The sequence below is a fragment of the Rhipicephalus microplus genome, unplaced genomic scaffold, assembly GCF_043290135.1.
Source record: "Rhipicephalus microplus isolate Deutch F79 unplaced genomic scaffold, USDA_Rmic scaffold_56, whole genome shotgun sequence".
NCBI classification, from domain to species: Eukaryota; Metazoa; Arthropoda; class Arachnida; order Ixodida; family Ixodidae; genus Rhipicephalus; species Rhipicephalus microplus.
The window spans coordinates 1,201,394-1,221,463 of record NW_027464629.1 but is presented as its reverse complement, the minus strand read 5'-3'; the positions used below and the strand labels follow the sequence as shown (position 1 = coordinate 1,221,463).

Here is a 20,070-nt window from a genome sequence, read left to right as displayed (position 1 = left end):
GATACTTGTTTGTTCAGTGCTTTTGTATATTTGCTCATATGTGTGCAATGTTTGTACAATTCAAACACCTTTCAACATCCTGATCCTGTACCACTCCCCTCAACAATGCCCTCTGGGCCATGAGGGTACCGGAAATAATAATAATAATAATAATAATAATAAAGTTGCTTACCTACTTGCCTACCCCTTGTGCTCGAGGTATGGGGAGAGACGATCTCTAACCATTATTTCCTGAGAAAATGAGAATGACAAACTTTTACTGTTTCACTTACTCATAAGTCATAAAGCAGCTGACAAGAATCTGTATACTATCATCCTAGTGTGCTACTAGTGTGCAGCGTTATCGGCTCTGATCTCATTTGTGCGACAAGAATTGGCATTATAAGCATATAGCTTATTTGGCTGGTTTTGTTTGTTTGTTTGTTTTTCAGTTGGACATGCAAGCTAATTTAGTGAAATGTGAAAATGAACAGAATTGCATTTATCTCATACTGATTATCTATGCTTATTCAGGAACAGTTATATGGGATTGTCTTATAACAACTTCAAGTGCACTATTGCCTATCTCGAAGCGCTGTCCTCTTCCGAGGTGGTTGTACGTTACTTTCCTTTTCTGCAGATTATTTTAAGACCTACCTTTCTGTTTACCTCGTCTAATTAAGTAATCATGAGTTTTTAAAACAGGTAATAAACCACGGAGCCGAACCACAAGATTGACGTAGCTAGAAGAATAAGGATGGGGTGGAGAACATTTCGCAAGCACTTTCAAATCATGACAGGTAGATTGCCACTATACCCCTCAAAAGGAAGTTATGTAACAGCTGCATCTTGCCAGTACTTACCTACGGAGCAGGAACCAGAAGCTTACATAGTACGTTCCGCTTAAATTGAGGTCGACGCAGCAAGCGATGTAAAGGAAAATGGTAGGTGTAATCTGAAGAGACAAGAATAGAGCAGAGTGGATCAGGGAGCAAACCGGGGTTAAGGATTTTATACTTGAAATCAAGAAAAAGAGATAAACATGGGCTGGGCAGCAGCGTGTAGACAGAATAACCGCTGGTCATTAAGGGTAACAAAATGGATTTCAAGAGAAGGCAAGTGGTTTACAGGGAGACAGAAAGTTAGGTGGGCAGATGAGATTAGGAAGTTTGCAGGTTTTAAATGGCAGCAGCAAGCACAGGACTGAGTTGATTGCAAATCGTGGGAGAGGCCTTTGTCCTGCAGTGGACGAGGCAGGCTGATGATGATGATATGGGATTGTAGTTACTCCAAAATTGTGGCACTCAGCTTTTGCGCTTTGATTTGATTTCTGCCACAAATACAGTGGATGTTCGATTTCTCGGACACCCGGAATTCTGGACATGCCTGACTTCGTGGACTCATCTGTGGCACTGCCAAGTTCTCCATAGAATCAATATATTAAGAAGTCTGAAATTCCGGACGTTTATAACTTTTGCCATCCGGTGGCCGGCTTTTTTTAACCGCAGCCTCGTAGTCATTATCCATGCCGCCATTTTAGTGGTTTTTCAGACCCTCGAATTCATTTTGCTGTGGCTGTTGTAACTTCAAAACTGAAAATGCCGCAATTCAGCGCATGCCAATCTGTTGCCAGTCGTAGCCTCTGGCCATAGCTTAGGCCACATAATGCTGTGCAGCCTGTGCCCCGTCAATTGCAAAAGCTATGCTGTTGACCTTTGGTCTGCCGTAAGCATGCTTGCAGACTCGTGGAAGGTGGTTACCCAACAGACCTTCTGGAACTGTTTTCGCCACGCAAGATTTCATACTGGACGCCAAACAGCCGTCTCGCCTGGAGTGGACAGCGTGTCCGACGAACATCCACCCACGGACGTTGCCTTCGACGATCGGCACATTGCCGGTGTTTCTACTCCAGCCGGGATAACCTTTGAGGGCTTCGCTAACACTGACGAATACCTCGAGCTGTGTGCAGAATTGAATGATGATGAAATTATTCGTGAAGTTATGGACGATTCAAACTACTCCGACAATGAGATCAACGAGGCAGCGCCTGCACATCCAACGAGCTCGAAGTTTTAGCGAGCACTGACACTGTCATCGGTGTATAGCGACAGCATGACGTTAACTGAAATTGAGGCAGAAATCATCGCGGGCAAGTGGAACGCTGTGCAAACAAAAATAAGCAACTTTTCTTTTTGCACCTAGGTGTTTAGAAATGCAATAGTGCCGGCCATATCGAATTTTTTTCTTTCTTTCTTTCGACTCTTTTTCAGAGCCACCTTTACGACTCATTTGCTGAATTGCAATGAGAACGCTGTACTTCTGCTGCGAACCTCTCCGTCAGTGAAAAGTACCTATTAAAAAGTGCACTTTTGCTGGCATTCATTTTTCCCGACAGCCAGCTTTTCCAGATGTTTTGCAGTTCCTTGAGGGTCCGGGAAATCGGATGTCATCTGTTACTAGTATTTTAAATTGTAGCTCATTTCACAGCACATTCTCGACAACCTGCCATTGTTTGCTACATGAAATTTACATTGATTGTTGTCTGTTCAATATATTTCATAAGAAATATTACTATTTATGAGATGCTTTGAACTTCAATTATTGTATGACAAATTTAATATCTGCTCCTAAAAGAATAGCTTCTCTAAACTAGCTTTTATTTTTCTGTTCCAAAAACGCTTATGGCTGCAAAGCAGTACTTTTCCTGCTCCAAAGTATGCTACAAAAAGTAAAAAGGCACTTTCATCACTGCTTCTGCGCTGCAACCAATCCAAAGCTGAAGCTCAGTTCCTCAGTTTATTGAGTTCCACACACGCTGCGGCAGGGTGTGATCATGGGAAAATGCCTTTTTTCGATGTCATATGCTTTTGGTACTTTTCGCGCTTGGCCAGTGTGGTCACTGGTCGAAGCGGCTGTTCGCCAGTGTTATCAACAATATCGGCCAGCCGCAACTTGCGAATAATAAGAATAGAATAGAAGAAGGCACAAGTCTTGCTCCACGACACCACGCCTTCATCTCGGCGGTGCCTGATTTTGACATGGCGGACAGCTTCTAATGTTAGCGTGTTAGTGTGGCTGTTGTTTCATCGTGCTTCTCAACATGGCGTCGCTATGCATGTGTAAGAATCGTGTCATGACACTGCTAGGATAGAAAAGGAAGCAGCAGACGCTTTTTGATTTCGGGAAACAAAAGTTCCTTTGTTTTGCTAGCTCAGGCCAGCTATATCTTTTGTGATTTCACTACAACGAAATTCTCGCATCAACAAAATTTTTTCGGCACCTCGTTAGTTTCGTTGTAGCGGGGTTCGACTGTATATTGATGTATGCAACTTCCTTGCAGTGTTTTAATACTTCATGTAGTAAATACATGGAGTTTACATTGAGGGGTTTGTAAAAGTATGAATCAATGACAAAGATGATGCGCAAATGAGACAGCATTACATCATTAGCAGGACTGATTCTTGCTTCATAATATTTGGTGCAATATGGTTATTAAGTCAGAGTCAATATACTAGAAGAGCTGACATAAGGTGGTGGACCAGTCTAGAGGTAATTTGTTAGAGCACGAACAATTGTTACTTTCCTTACTTTATCTATGGATATTTAATGCCGGGCAGCAATTAGAATCTTGAAAATTCTGATGCATTTTCAGAACATAATCTAGGAGTGGGTACACAAACTAAAACAGATAAACATTTCAGAAATATGGTATTGTGAGTTCATGGCAGGCAGCATCATGGTGTGCAGATAGACAGCAGCAGTGAAATAATAATGTCATTTTCATAACTTACTTAAAGGAAATATTGTTGCGGGGTTGGTGTTTTCGGTCCCTTGTCTTCCTTCACTGCATCTCTGTAACGATATTATCCTTTGCGGTTCGTTGTCGGGCAGCGCTCGACAAGTTAGCACGGCCGAAGTGATCCACTGTCCAACACCGCCCAACAAAGGTGTTCGTGGTTTAAATTACGCGGTTTTCTCACTGCAAGTTGCGTTGATTCCTTTAAATACATGAAGCGCCATCTCTTGAGGAATTAGTAAGCTTCGTTTGTTGAGGTTTACTTTTTTCCCACTGGGGTGCAGCACTATGTTCAGCACGAAGCCTAGAACATACCCCTTCGCACGCTGTTCGCTGAGAAGCCTGGTCGCGTTTTCACCGCGTACATTTTACAGTGGTTAGTGAAGGCAGGTATCACTTTAGCGAGGAAGAGAATAGCGTGCCTCCACTAGACAGTGATGACAGTGATTCGACTGAAGCAAGTAACGAAGACGATGGTGATGGCAGTGGAGACTACACATAATATATGGGTGCAGTTGACCATGCAAATCATTACTGTGCGTGCTGCACATTTTGTTGCGAGACGATGTTAAGGTGGAAAAAGCTTTTTTTTTTTATCTTCAGAAAGTTTTTATAGCTAACAGCTTGATTTAAAAGTGCACATGACTGCAGAATCATGAGCAGAACAAACAGTGACACCTGCAGTACTGCCGCAACCTCATCCAACAGCTTGTAGGCGACATGAGGGCTGGAAGCTGAAAGTGGGCCTTGTCTGCAAGGAAAGAGCAGGAAGAAGTGCTAGATGGAAGGAGCCATCTCATCTTTAAGCTGCCAGGTTGAAGCAGCAAGGACTGCGCCATTGGTAGCAATGGACAAACAAAAGGAGGCAGGAGGGAAACTGTTTTTCTGCAAAACCTGCAGTAACAACCCTGGCCTGCACCCAGGAGAATGCTTTGAACGGTATCATACACTGCCCAAATAGCACTAAAGGGGTTGCCTGCAGAGTGCGCGAAAAATTAATATCCTCCGAGTTTTTCTTCCACTCTTTGTGTTTTTCTTCGCTGTGTCAGAAACTGGCGAAATAGTTTCAGACCAGTAGGAATAATTTTTGAGCGTCAATGGGTTAAGTCAGTATTAATTGCTGAAATAGTGGTCCAGAAACCTTGTAGTGCTACTTTCATGCCTAGGAAATGCGTACTTTGAAATGAAAATCTTATTTCAGGGGTCCGCATGGCATTAGCACACTTGAAATCACTTGCCTGAAAACTTGCCTGTTGATGTAGCCTTGCCTTGGCCAATGTTGCCCGTCTTAACTGTGTGGTCACCGACATACGTCAAGGATTGCAGGAATGCATGGTTACTGGACGATGGTATTGACATCTTGTAACGCTTTGTGCAGTCATAGACACATTTTATTTGCCTGGCGTTTTTTTTTTCTTTAGGGGGAAAAAATCATTAAAAAGGGAGCTCATCATTATTATGCTGCTGCAAGGCATTTGCACCAGAAGTAAGCGGTTCCTTTTTCCGTGAATCAATCATAAATGGGAAGGCAGCATCTTATTATATGTAGTAATGCACAGAAGGTTTTTTTTTATTGCAAATGGTTTGATTACTAGTGGGTAATTGTATTTGGGACTTCTGATGTCATTTGGATCATTTCAAACTGTCCCACGCGTGATGTGTATGGTGTCCTACATTTACCTTAATTTCCTGATAAGTAGAGCAATGTTACTGATAAATAATTACGTTTTAGACGTTCCCAAACATTGGTCTTTCAGTTTGACGTACATTGTTATTTTTCCTTAGTGTCCTTTTATTAGGCGCCTAGAAGGAATGTTTGATAAGCTGGCATAGGCTGAAACAGAGCTAATCTAACTCCAACGAACATGACTGATTTACGTAAGTGCTACTTGGTGCAGAAGATGGTGTGGAAAACTCAGATTGTGGGAAGAGGAGATGAATGGAATATAAGTTGCGGGTTGGGAGTGTCTGTTCACCTAATCAGTCTTGTATATGGAAGTGACACGGTTGCACAGGCTGCTCTGTTTCTCACCCCTTCTGACAGGTGGTACGAAGCTTCAGGAAGCGGCTGGACGACCCTCACATCATATCTGGGGATGTTGTGCTGAGCATGCTCCTTTCCTTGAGAGACATTCAGGTTCGTTTCTGATTTCGCTTGACCTCAGGAGACTAGTGAAAGATAGACTTGCAGAACTAACATTGTATTCGCACTCAAACCGCTACATAATTTTCACTCCTTTGTTTGATTTGAAATAAATGTTTCTGACAACGAAATATTGGTTATAACGAAGTAAATTTAGAATAGTCTTGCAATATATATATAATGTTATGAATATACTCTTATAACCAATCTTCAGATATATCGAACCTATTTTCATGTAAGATACGATTTCGTTATAATGAGGTATGAATGTATTAGCTTTACACTACTAACGGAATGAAAGCTCTTTTAAAATTAAGTTTAACTGGTGAAGTTAGATATTCCTCTTACAAACAACACAAATTGAAATGATAGGGAAGCTCCGGGAACAATAGAGGATTGAAGTAGTCGTGAGAAGTTATCAAGCAGGGATACCGTATTTACTTGATTGTAACGGGAGGAGTGACTTTTCACTGCGCTCAGGAAAAAATGGAAATTCGGTCGACATTAAGTAGCAAAAATCTGGCAAAACTCTCTTAACATTCGAATAAATATGGTATTCTCTGCAGCCAATCTTTTAACGAGTAAGCTCAGATGTAATACAAGTACCCTTGTCTAAATCTTTGTTTTAGAGGCATTCATTGCTTGGTGACATTTCTTTTCCTTGTAGTGTTAGCTTTCCGTGTCTTGTATCTATACTCTGTCATAAGTTGTTCAGCAGTGAGTTGTGCCGATCATGTTGTGTTACCCTGTAATTTTATTGTGAAAGCAGTTATATGAACTCTCAGCTGGTTTTTGTCATTAACGTCGCCGTGTCCGTCATGTTCCGCTTATGCATATGTGAATGCATGAACACCAAAGAGACAAATGCTTCAGAAAAATACTTTACAAGGTGTGTGTTCGGGGATATGAACCTTCGGCCCCTCACTACACAGTGTGCGGCATTAGACAGCTCGACCACGAAGCATACGCCCTTCAGCATGCTGACAGCAAGCTATTTATGTACACCGTTTCGCGGTGTCGAGACGCACAGCTTGTAGGTATTTTAGCGTGTTCTCTGCATCGCCGGCGAGATGGCGTGAAGTACGCGCTTTGAAGGTTGTCACCTTGTTCGTTGCGATGCGCATGCTCCTCCCACCTGTACTTCGCCCAACAGCGCGTGGTCACTCATATGTGCATGCTTGTCTCATGATGTGAGAAGTGGACTTGTCTTATGCTTTCCATGCAAAGTTTGTGCTGAAAGCTACAGAGCACACAAAGGTCACTTCTCTCTATGTAGTGGTTACATCGCAGAAGGAGCGCTGCTATTTTTTTTTTAACATTGTGACTCAGAATTGTGTAATATTTTGTTTGTATATGGGTAATACATGTGAATCAATAGCCTAATGTTGTGCATGAAGTGAAGCAATTCTTTGTGGAATCTGTTTCCATGAGTCCAGTGGTCATAGCTTGTTGCATCACTGTTGCAAAGGTTGACTTGCAAAAAGTGGCAGGAGCATTTCAGTTGTAACACTTCGCATGTCCATATAAGATGGTGTGCATCTGTCTGTATCTCTAGAATTGAACAGTATGGTCATGTCACATACTGTGCTGCTCAAACACAGCTAAATAACAGCTGCAACATTAGTTTGCGCTCGTCCTGTATGTGTTCTTTTCGTGTGTCTTTTGTGCTTGAGCAGTGCGCTGCAAGTTTCAAGCTGCTTGCTGTGCTTCGCCTGGCATTTCAGTTTGTTGCTCTCACATTCATGGCTACGCTTTTGCAAAGGAACTGCGACTTTTTTGACGAATGTAGAAAAGCAAGGGTTCTGGCCAACTGAGTGCCTGACTTATAATTATTTTTTTTTTTCATTCCTTGTTCTAGGACTACGATGCGATGGTAAAGCTGGTAGATGACCTAAAGGCAGTGCCAAACTTGAAGTTCTTGTCATCAGCAGCCATCCAGCACGCATACGCATTTGCATTAAATAGGTATGTGTAAGCAGTCGTTCTGTCTTGCAGGAAAATTTCTTTTCTTTAAGATAGTTCGTTAACCTAAAGTATTTCTTGCGCTGTACTATACACAATCTAGTATCCCCAGGAAATTTGTAATTGCTAATTATTAATTAGCTAATTCACTTCCACGATGAGTTATGTGTTGAGAGTACAGTATTAAACTGCAACATAACGAAACCTGGCTAGATTAGGAAACTATATTCAAAAACCCTTCAATTTACTGAGAGCTAAACAAGGGTTTGCAAAACACAAGTACAAAATCAATTGTACTAAAGCCAGTTGCTCCATTTAAATTGTAGTGCCATTTAAGAGACTTCAGTTTACTAAGGGTCTACTTTGTGTGCCTTCTTCCAGGCGTAACCGGCCTGGTGATCGCGAGCTTGCCTTGGAGGTGATTAAGTCTGCACTGCAGAAGAAGGAAAATCACGTGCCGGACATCCTGTGCTTATGCGGGCGCATCTACAAGGACAAGTTTGTCGAGTCGGACTACGCGGACCAGGAGAGCCTGAAAAATGCCATTCACTGGTGGGTCACGCGCATTCACAAAAGTCTGACGAAACTGAAGCGAATCCAAGATGCCTGATTTGCACTGCAACGCCGTTTTGTGGAGTCCAATTTGTTGCTTTCTCTCTCTCTCTCTCACTGCTAGATTACGTGGGAGACACCAGCACCACTTAGCTGATTGCTGGAATTTAAGTGATCATCAACGATGCTTCTGAAGTGTTAAAGGCAGACAAAGGGTCTTGGGCAGACGAGATGAATAATCATATAACGTTCTCCCAGTCTGCTTCACCTTTTTGCATTTTCTACTGCTCCTTTTGCGCTTTGGCGCTTTCATGTAACTCTGTAGACCTATTCCATGTTAACAAACGAAGTTTGGAGCCGTCAAGAAATTGAGGCTCTTGTAGGGGTGTCACAGCACGTAGGCTTGACCCAGCTCAAAGCTTGCGTGTGAAGCTCCCCGACGCCCTGTGCGTGGAGGCCACTTTGCACCTGCGGCACGAGTTTTCACGTGGTTGCCGAGCATGGGGGCAAGCTTTCGGCTGGGGTGGAGCCTACACGCGGTGACTTCGCTACGACTGCCTCAGTATGTCAACTGCACCTGCCCCTGTTTACAAATTCACACCTGCCACGAAAATACAGTCGAGCCCGCTTATAACGAACCTGAGCGTGACGCGGCATCCGTTCGCTGTATCCCGAAGTTCGTAGCAAATGAAACACAGCTTTTAAAAAAAGTTGCGAGTATAAACACAAACTTTTTTGCCCCCAAAAGTCTGTGATGCACGTGTTTCGAAGAGCAGAAATGATAAGGGCGGTCTCGAGTTCATTTAAAACGGCAGGCTGCTCGTTTGCCGAGGCCTGTAGCATAAGCTGCATGAGGCGCTGGCTCCAAAGCTTCGTCGTTCTTGCAATTTGATTCCTCCAAATCGCTCTCGTCATGTACTTCATTCCCAATGCCCCAATCCGTGCACGGTTTCGCAGTGTCGGCATCATCATCGGCCGTAATTAAATCATCGCAACAGATGTCCCACCCACTCTCCCAGGTCGGAGTCGGCGGCGCGCTGCCACAAATCGCCGCCGCAATGGTCCTGTTCGGAAGCTTCAGGCTCGGCATCGGGCCCGACGATCGACGAAGTCGGCCTCGCTAAAATAGTTTCGCGCACATGTAGCCATTACCGCTGCCCACGAAATATTCACCATCTCCACAGCGGAATACCGGGACGCCCGAAGCGGCAAGTTGGCTGCCAGGTGGTCAACAGCTATGAGCAAGCGCTCCGCAACGCGGCACCTAACACGCGGATTACGCTCAAGCGAAGAGGTCACACTTTCGACGTTTTGTTGAGTAGCACGAAAAAGCGTGCTAGAATCTCCACAGCTGAATACAGGGACGCCCAAAGCGGCAAGTTGGCTGCCAGGTGGTCAACAACTATGAGCAAGCGCTCCGCAACACGGCACCTAACACGCGGATTACTCTCAAGCGAAGAGGTCACACTTTCGACGTTTTGTTGAGTAGCACGAAAAAGCGTACTAGTCGTCCCATCGTCCATCATGACCACACACGCACACCAAGAGCGAGCAAGACGCGCACATGTGTGGAAGAGCTCTGGGCACGTTTACAGTCGGAAAACTAAACTAAGTCGAGCCAGCATAATGGGTGTCGCAGAGCGGTGGAGACGGGCGAAGGGGTTGTGATCAAGAGAGGAGAGCAGACTTGCAAGAGAAGGGCAAGGAGTTGCGATAAAGCACTGAGGAATGAAAGATTCCTTCCTCTGTGCGATAAAGAGAGGGGAGTATGCGACGGGAGGGCGACCTTGAAAACCAAAACACACGGGAAGGAAGCAGGTTGGGTAGCTTGCTTGAAAGGTCCGCGAAACTCGCACGTAGAAAAACTTGGAAAGAGTGCCAGCGTGCGCAGAAGTCAAAGCATGGCCGCCTCGTTCGGTGCGCACGGTGGCGTTCAAAGAATCGGCGGCCGTGATTAAAAAATCGTTTTGTTGCGCCGGGGGGTTTGCGTGGCCTCACGAACTTCGATATTCCGTGATTCGTTCCGCGCAAATTAACAGCCGTTTTCACGCTTCCCCACGCGCGCAGAAGGCATGCTGAGCCGAGTGCGAAGTGAGGGAGAACAAGTCCTAAACACGAAACGAATCGCAAATTATCAGAGTCAGTGGGGTAGCGTACGCGCATGGACTAGACGCAGACTATCGGATACAGTCGGTGGCCGACGATGTTGGCAAGTGGTCTGGTCTCTCCAGGCCGGTGACGCCAACGACAGTACCAGGGATCAAAAATGGTACGTGGCCGACCGGTCTTCGAAAGATCGGTGGCAGTGTGAAAACACAGGCGTCATCTGGTGATGCGGAGTAGCGGTGGGGGGGGGGGGTGTCAAAGGACGGAGGGGTGCATAACAAAAGCGGTCGGGGAGAGCGGCAACTAGAGGGGCGCGGAGGCAGGGTCGGCTCGGCGTTTAACAATAAGAATGTATGGGCACCTCGCCGATGCCTGAACGGTGGTCAAAATTGGTTTTCCGGGAAGTCGGCAGACCGCTGACTCCGTTCACAGTAACCGATCAGCGGCACTCGGGGACGTTCGTTGTAAGTGCGATTTTATGCCATTGAATTAATGTATATTTTGACGGTCAGCCGGATATTGTTCGCTTTAAGCGAAAGTTCGTTTTAAGTGGGGCCGTTATATGTGGGCTCAACTGTACTTCGTTCTATGCAAAAATGCATTATAAACGATCATTTGTAACTGCGTTTATAGTAAAGCTATCAGCTACTTACTTTGGTCTAGCCGATAATTCATTATATCTGAATTTTTATATTAGTATGAGTGTACCTGGAATAGCTTCATAACAAAACCAATTTTCAGTTTTTTAAAGCTGTCATCATTGCTAGGTGGACCTTCCTCATTTTGTTTTGTATATCGGTCCGCCATACTGCCGTTGTTCAGGTGGGGTTGCGTTGTTTTGATTCTGGGTGGCTTGGATTATTCACTTCCTTGCTAAATTTGCTAGAATTGCCTGATATAAATATGGCAGCAGCGTGTTTTGTCTTCAGTAGAAATGATGAGCATGTCTTAATGTTTATATGTTCTTGTGAATTAGCCTTAATTTGTTCTTGTGGTTTAGGGTAGTGGGCTTTAAAAAAATGCTGAAGGGAAATAATGAATGGACTCAGATAAATAAAGTGTTCCCTGAGGACTCCAAAGTTCATTATTGGAGGAGAAAATCGGCGACAAAGGTTCATTTTTAAATTTCGCGCCAAGATTTACACGTGTGAGGTCAGAAATTTCAAAGTGTATTTGTCGTATTTCGCTTAAGTTGGCTCAACGAAATTTGATGGAACTTGGTACGTTATGTCTCTGGGCCTGCAGCAGATCACGTTTTTTATTTTTACCTATGAGCACCTACGTAGGCCTTACGAAATACTGTCAAAATTTATGACGTCACGGAATTTGATGCAGGAGTTTCAAGGTGGCGTCGCCACCCACATTTTATTTTTACGTGTTTTCACACTACCAAGCATCTTCTACTGGCGAGTGTGGTGATTTTGGAATTGTGTGTGTGTATTCATAACAGACAAATCGGTTTCCTCTGTAGTGTCCTTTTAACTTTCTAACTTTTCATGCAGCAATTCTAATGTCGTTGCGCTGAGCAAAATGCATAAATGAGTAACAAAACGATTGCGCACCACCTGTCCTGTCCTCTTCTTTCGTTACATTATAGTGCCGTACAAACTATCTCAAATGAAAACTTTCCTTCATGCAGAAAAATTTTTTTCTTTATTCAAAATAGTAATAGGGTTCCACATGTGCACATAGTCGATTCAACATCTTGCGTTACAGTCAAAAGTCATTCAAACGGGCTTCATTAACCCAGCAAGAAATGTTTACAGTCAAATCTCATTTTAATGAAGTTGAAGGTTGTAATTACTTTGTTATAATTATTAGTTCATTATAGCCAATATTCATTTTTACCGACAAGTAGCCAGCAAGAGAGAATGTACACACCAACGAATATCACAGCAGCCCGCCACGCAGAGAAAAACAGCCGTCGGATGGCTAAAAATAGCAATATAACAAAGAACAATGCACTTTATTTCCACTAATTCAGCACACCGTCTTGCAGATCACTTCAAAGAAAAATAGTCCTTAATATTTTTGTATGTTGCCGACTCTTCCTCCTGCGGATGACTGCTTTATCAGCTGCAGCAACTATTTCGAGTCCGTCCTCGCCATTATCGTAAGCACCAAAGAAGCGACAGGTCTGTCGCATATAGCGCTTGCGCGGGCGTCGGGTTCGCCAACATCAGCCTTCGGGGTGTCGATACATTCCTCACTGTCGTCAGACACGCTCGTCATTGTAGGCACCATTTTCGCATCTGACAACTCTTCAGTTGTGACAGTGTCAGAATCAGCACCGATCTACATGCTGGAAGTGTCGCAGTCAGGCACAATGTCAGAGTCGAGGAGAGCGTCCCACGACGTCTGGGCCTGGTCGCCCGCGGCACCCAGTGACGTCGCTGAAATCTTCGGCCACTTTTTTTTTTCTTGAAGCCAGGCCTTCAACATTGCCCGCTTCTACAAGGACAAAACTACAAGGATAAAAGCCATGCCCACAATCTCCACCGCCCCGGCGGCGTGCGAGGCCCCAGCGTAGAGCTGAAGGGGAGAAGGAGTTCAGATGCACGGGCGGGTGAACGAGTTCTACAGGAGAGGGGAGGTCGGCTGACACGCACGCTCGCGATGTTGCTGTGCGGGCAAGTTCATTAGTTTCTGAGGAAACAGGAGTCGGGGAGACTCGTTCCCACATGCGTGTTGGCAGGCCGCAGGCGGCTTCTGGGAGCGCCGTGAGTTTTGAATTACCGCAGGTGTGATGAGACGTACACCATTGCGTGCTATAATAAATTGAATTAATGTATACCAAAATGATCAGTAAATGCTCATTGCAGACAAAGAATGGTTTGTTATATTCATCGTGAGAAAATTTTTGCTTCGTTAAAATTAGGTTTTAAGGGGAGATGCTACTCGAAGACACTTTTTTTAATATTCACGCTAGAGAAATGAAATTTGAGCTGTTTATGGAACTTTTTATGCTGATTTCAAATATATGATTAGTTTTCTTGCAAGTTACACACTTTTAGCTCTGCAACATGACAAAGTGAAAACCTTAATCCTTTTACCCCCCCCCTCTTTTCATCCCTAAACTTCAGTAACTTTTTACCATTCATAGTTCATAATACTTCAAATAAAATGTAGAGTGCAAGTAACTAATTAGGAAGCACATACAAAATATGTAATATGCGTGAAAAATAATAGACGCAAAAAGTCCATATTTTACCTATTTTAGTAAAGGTATACATACAATTTTTTTATTATACAATAAAATACTGAAATTTAAACTAGATAATTGCATTTGTCATACTTTGGAAAAAATTTGGGCAAAATTTTATGCAGATCCCAGCATTATAAGTGCCCAAAAAAGAAGGGGCACATTAAAAAAAATGGCAAAATTTGTGTTTTGAGGAAAACGAGTTTGAAAGTTTTGAGTTTATTTATGAAAGATATCATTAAATCAGATTAAATTTGCACACCAAAAAGAACAAACCTTCTTGTAGTGGCCACTGCGACTAAAATACGCCAGCACCATAAGTGTGTCCCTCTCGGCTTTTTCGAGCCGACTCCCCACAGACATTTCGCTCACAGACAGGGCCATGAACCGCTTGCCAAACTTCCACTCCATCTGGCAAAGCCTTGTGCCAACTGCAAGCTAGGAAAAAGTTCGACTGAACTGCGAAATCCAAACTTAAGTCCAGTGTCATGCCATTTTGCAGCCATGTTTGTGCCATATACCGTCGTACATAATGGCAATCTCGTCCCTGCTAAGTTTTCTCACTGTGAGCTCTTTCGACCTCTCAAGATCGGCGTTGACGTCATCCATTGCCGCATCACGAACTTTCCGGCTGACGGGTGTGAATGACTTTCGATGCATTGGCTTTTGCAAGCGAACAACTGCCGCAATTCGGACCAGCTGCTTGTAGCCTATTCCTACAAATCGCGCTGCACAACGGCTTTCACTTGCGAGCAGTGGCTTTTTTTTTTATTCATAACGGAGTTAATTACACGAAAAAAGCATTGTTCAGCTGCGCTGCTCGACAAGACATGGAACCCACAAATAGGTTTCACAGCACATACAGGCGCGCAGCGGCCAATGGCGGTCCCCTATTCTTACCATGTGATAAGTCAGTCGCGGAGCTCGAAAAACGCGCAGAAGAGTGCTTCTTTTTATTATTTCTTGCACGGCATCAGCGAGAGAAACTGCTGGTATTTGAAGAGTGAGGCTAGACTCTTTGACTCATGCGATCAACAATGGCGAGCGGCGGCGCATTATCAGCGGCTATGTGCTCGAAGACTGCACACTTTCGACCTTTTAACAGGCACCTTTTGCTCTTTAGATGCAATTTTAAAGCATTTCCAGTTAAGTTTCAACCTGTATTACTTTTTTCATAACAGTAGAGGTACTAATCTTATCAAAACAGGTGAAAATAAAAAACCGGTAATTTTGAAAAAAAACTCGCGTTTTTCGACCTGCATCTCCCCTTAAATACATGGAAGTCTATGGGAATTTCAAGAGGATTTACAATTGCTTTGTTATATTCATTAGTTTGTTATATCCTGCTTCGTTACAACGAGGTTTTACTGTACATTTAAGACTTGTTCTGCTCAATATTTCGGCCTCGGTGCATTGTGAAACAACTGAAACACGCATATGCTCTGTGTTTTGCTATTGTAACACTTGGGTTGATTGCAATAGTACACATGTCCTGTCTCAAACTTTAGAACTTTCAAAGAAATAATTCAGGATAAATTCAATCGTTAGATAGGTAAATTAATTTACATAGTGCCTGCACAACCACACTGTCAGCATAGTGCCTCTATATTTTTCAGCTAGTGCACCATATCGAAACCTACCGTATGAACCCACATGTAACAAGAGTTTTTCTTTTTCTAGGTTAGTGCAGCTTGAAGTCGACCTTTGCATTACAGTCGAATGACGAAATTTTAATTGCCTAGAAAAGGGAAATATGCACACATTTATTATTATTTTTTTTTATTTTCTACTTTTTGGACACAGTGAAAAGTCGCCCCTTGAGTCACAGTTGTAGGCGCCTTGCAATCGAGTAAATGCAGCATTCATCGCAGGTATCGCAGAGGATTCGAGGTCCAACCCAACGAGTATGCCGGTGTGAACCTGGCCACGCTGCTAGTCATCGACGGACATGAGCTGTCGGAGTCGACAGAGCTGCAACATATTAGCCTGCGGCTCAACAACCTCATCGGGCTGAAGGGCTCGCTGGACAACTTGTTGGACTACTGGGACGTGGCCACCTTCTTCGAGATTAGCTTCCTGGCTGAGAACTACACCAAAGCCATCCAGGCGGCCGAATGCATGTTCAAGCTGCAGCCACCTGAATGGTGCGTCACACTGTGCAGAGCATGTCTCTTATAGCAGGCTGAAGATACCCGAATGGTGCGTCGAGTCGTGCAGAGCGCACCTCTTGTTCAGGAATGCTGCAGCTAATATTAGGACAACGCCTCCGGTAGAAAGATGCGTGCGGCGCTATCCCATCGTAGCAGTGCTGCCTTTAGTTGCAGCCACTTACCAACGATGGCACCACGCTCTCCCCCTTGTTTTTTTATGGGGCGAAGGGGTGGGGGGGGGGTCGTGTGGCGTCATGGGCGGTAGTGGGCCTGTGTGTGCACATGTGTTGCAAGTGGCCACTGCGTACCCGCCACGGTGGTCTACCGGCTAAGGCACTTGGCTGCTGGCCCACAAGTCGCAGGATCGAATCCCGTCATTTTTAATGGAGGCGAAAATGCTTGAGGCTCGTGTGTTTAGATTTAGGTGCAGGCTAAAGAACTCCAGGTGGCCTAAATTTCCGGAGCCCTCCACTACGCTATCTTCATAATCATATGGTGGTTTGGAGCGTTAAACTTTCAAAATTATTACAGTCGAACCCCGCTACAATGAATGCCGCTTCAACAAAATTCCTGCTTCAACGGAAAAATTTACCGTTCCTCATCAGCAGTCCATAGGAGTCAATGCATAAATATTGTCACCACAATGAACACTTTTTCTTCTGCCGCCCCCCTTCAACAAAATTTCACGATGCAATTCCGGACTCGTATAATTATTACTATAGAGTAAACACAATCTTTAGCATTTTGATGCATTTTTATTACTATAGACACAATCTTTAGCATTTTGATGCATTTTCAGAACCTCAAAATACATCGACGAAGTCAAAAACACGCATCGGCACCACCAGAAGCTATTGCTGTTCAGCAAGAATGGGCGCCTCTATTGCACGGCAGCGATGGCAGTGAGACTGCCCTGCTTTTGCCACTAGCTTGCTTTTGAACCGCAGACGATCCAAAGCTGAAGCTCAGTTGCTCAGTTTTCTTCACGCAGCTGCTGGGTGCAAACACGAAACGATGCCTTTTCTGATTTCAATGCTTATTTTATTCGAGCTTGGCCTGTACGGTACCTGATCAGAGCGGCTGTTCGTCCGCATTATCTACAAAATCAGCTAGCCGCAAGTGATTGGTGATAAGAATAGCATAGATTATGGCAAAAGTCACCGCTACACGATATCCTGCCTCCATCTCAGCGTTGTCAAATACACTTTGATGGCGGACAGCTGCTGGTGTTAACGTGTTAATGCAACTGCTTGGTTTGTTCACGAAAGGGGTTGCAAGCGTTGTTTCAGCATGGTTTTCACCATGGCCTCGCTATGCACGGGTGAGAATCGCGTCGTGACGCTGGTGGGAAAGAAAGTGAAGCAGCGGACACTTTTTGGATTTTGAGAATAAACGTTCGTTGTTTTGCTAGCTCAGATCAGCTATGTTTTTTCGATTCCACTACAACGAAAATTTTTTCTGCGTCCTGTCAGTTTCGTCAGTCAGAACATGCGGCCTATCAAGTAGGAGCAGCAAAATCGGGCATGGCTGTGCAGTTTTTGAAGGTCACGCACGTTAACGAAAAAAAAAAAGAGAAAACTTCATTATAATAGAGGGAGGGCAGTTACCCCATGGTAGGGTTGATGCTCTAGCTGGCTGTTGAATGTGCCAGCATTCCAGGAAGTGATGGCGGTCAGACTGCTCGCAGTGCTGTGCCACTGCACTCCGTTCGCTGTTCAACTGACGGAGGTTGTTTCTGTGCCGCATGCTTTTTTGGAAATTCTGGGTTTCCCGATGTAGGAAGTGAGCAGTCGGCCATTCACGCAGCTGTCAAACGCCCCGTCCCGTCACGGTACTGGTTTTTGTGCCAGACAGACAACTGCCCAATGTTTACGTTTCATATGACACGCAAGAGGAGATTATAGCGTACAAAAAAGAACCCACCTCGTACTCATTTCACGCTGGTGTTTTCCAAGGATGCCGACTGGGACGTAGTTCGCATTTACCATGCGGGCTGCGTATTTTGCATTGCCGGTGCCGCAGCGCATGTGAAAGACAAAAAAAAAAGGAGGGAGCCAGCACTTCTGGCAGGAGCGCTTGCATGAGTGGCTGGGTGAGCACTGTGGGGTCTCGGCGAGGCGAACGAGCGCCTCGCCACGCCACACTCTTGGAGTGAACGGACACAGCAGACGTGGTCGGTACGAAGCACACAACATACATACATTTATTAACTAATTTAGACGACGATATGATCCGCTGAATGTTACATCAATTTTAACTAACATGCTACCATACAAACAACATAACGCAGTGACACACTAAACACACAATAACATGATAAACACACACTAACACACACAAACACTAACACATATTCAAGGCGGCGTCGCCAAAGCTTGACTTACCACGTGGGACCCCGGCGCGTAGCCCGCGATGCCGAGCACCGGGGGGCCCACGCTACAGACAACCGTTCGCGGCAGCCGCCACGCGCAGAAGAGACTCGCTCAACGCTCGCCCACCACCAAGGCCTGCCTTCCGCCAGGGGCCACCGCCGGCGCTACCACTCTACCAACAGTGGTACTCAAAGCGAACACAACGCCATCTATTGCCTGGCGGTGGTCACCACCGAAATAAAGCCTTGGGGCGAGACACGTGCGCCACGCGGCGCAGACAACTTTACAGGGGGGTGTCAGCACCCCCACATTCCCCCAACCTTAAATCAAACCATATCCCGAAATCAAAAATTAGCTACACAAGCTTTAACAAAAAAATGATATCGCACGACCATAATGTCCTTGCACCACGACACCGCCGCTGGTCAACACTGCTGCACTGTCTGGCTAGACTTCACCTCAGTACCGGCCCCGCAACAGCAATGTTGCCGTCGGCGCGACGGTCCGTCGCTAGCGCCGACACGTCTTCCAGTTGCCACCAGCACTCGCGAGGGCGCCGGATTGCAGGCAGTTGCGCAGGTCCCAGGCATCTCCATCGCCCGACCTCACGACCGCATTCCTGGCCAGCGACGCTGACGATGTGCAGGCCAGCCGGCGGTGGATGACATCCCTCCCGCTGAATACATCAATAACAACAAAAAAAAAACTTGAAAGAAAACAATCGAGCAGGTCCTCGGGAAGGGAGCTTTGAGCTTTTTGTCCACGTGGTACGTTGGTCAGTACTGCTAGCTAATACATCGGTGGCGGCCAAGACGCTCATCAAAATAAAACAAAAATCACTTTTCCTAACTCGTGCTCACAAAAAAAAAAGAGTGAGGGAAGCAGAGCGCAACACCTCAACACCACGATCCACCTAGTTGTGCCACGTGCGACAGGCGGCTGCGCAGAGCCTTACGCCTAATGAGTCGCTCGGCAACAACCGGCATTCACCCAGCACCCAGCCTAGGCGCAGAAGAGGCAGCCGCGTGGAGACGTCCCCTCTGTGGGGTGGCCCTATCGCTCGCCGCACACAGCAGCTTACCGAGCGATCGGCGTCCACCGCCCCGGGCGGTGTCACAACGCCTCAGCGTCGAGCCGCAATACCAGACAGCAACGACGCCCGGCTCCCTGAGCCCAAAGATATAGAAGAAGCTATTTACAGAAAATCGGACCACCCACGAGGCTTCCGTACTCACTCGCTTTGGGCCTGGCCTACAAACCACGTGCTCTAGGCCTTGCTCACCCCAGGATGCGGACCGCATGGCTCTCGTCCTAATTCAACAACGTTTTTGAAAACTAACAACAAAAATAACAACACTTGCGAGCAAAAAAAATAAATAGAAAGTCAACCTACCGACAGATTCAAACATGTTACAAAACCAATATCCTCGCTTCTCAACAAAGCACACCACCGACGCTAGCAAAGAAGTCCCCCCTAGGCCTACTCTACTCCGGCTCTAACAAAATCTCTGTATTGAACCGCAAAAACTGTCGTCCGATACTCCAAGAGCTCCACGTTGGGCAGCCAGTGTGGGGTCTCGGCGAGGCGAACGAGCGCCTTGCCACGCCACGCTCTAGGAGTGAACGGACACAGTTGACGCGGTCGGTACAAAGCACACAACATACATACATTTATTAACTAATTTAGACGACGATATGACCCGCCGAATGTTACATCAATTTTAACTAACATGCTATCGTACAAACAACATAACGCAGTGACACACTAAACACACAATAACATGATAAACACACACTAACACACACAA

General features: G+C 45.3%; 1 protein-coding gene across 10 annotated transcripts in view; it reads left to right on the top strand.

Moving 5' to 3' along the window:
• Positions 1-20,070, top strand: part of LOC142788370 (mitogen-activated protein kinase kinase kinase 15-like) — a 150,433-nt gene that overhangs the window by 39,229 nt on the left and 91,134 nt on the right. For all 10 annotated transcript variants that reach the window (XM_075884942.1, XM_075884940.1, XM_075884936.1 and 7 more), the window contains 4 exons: positions 5,820-5,912; positions 7,777-7,883; positions 8,262-8,432; positions 15,612-15,884. In XM_075884942.1, the coding sequence (XP_075741057.1) occupies positions 5,820-5,912; positions 7,777-7,883; positions 8,262-8,432; positions 15,612-15,884 (644 nt within the window). The remainder of the gene's footprint in view (positions 1-5,819; positions 5,913-7,776; positions 7,884-8,261; positions 8,433-15,611; positions 15,885-20,070) is intronic.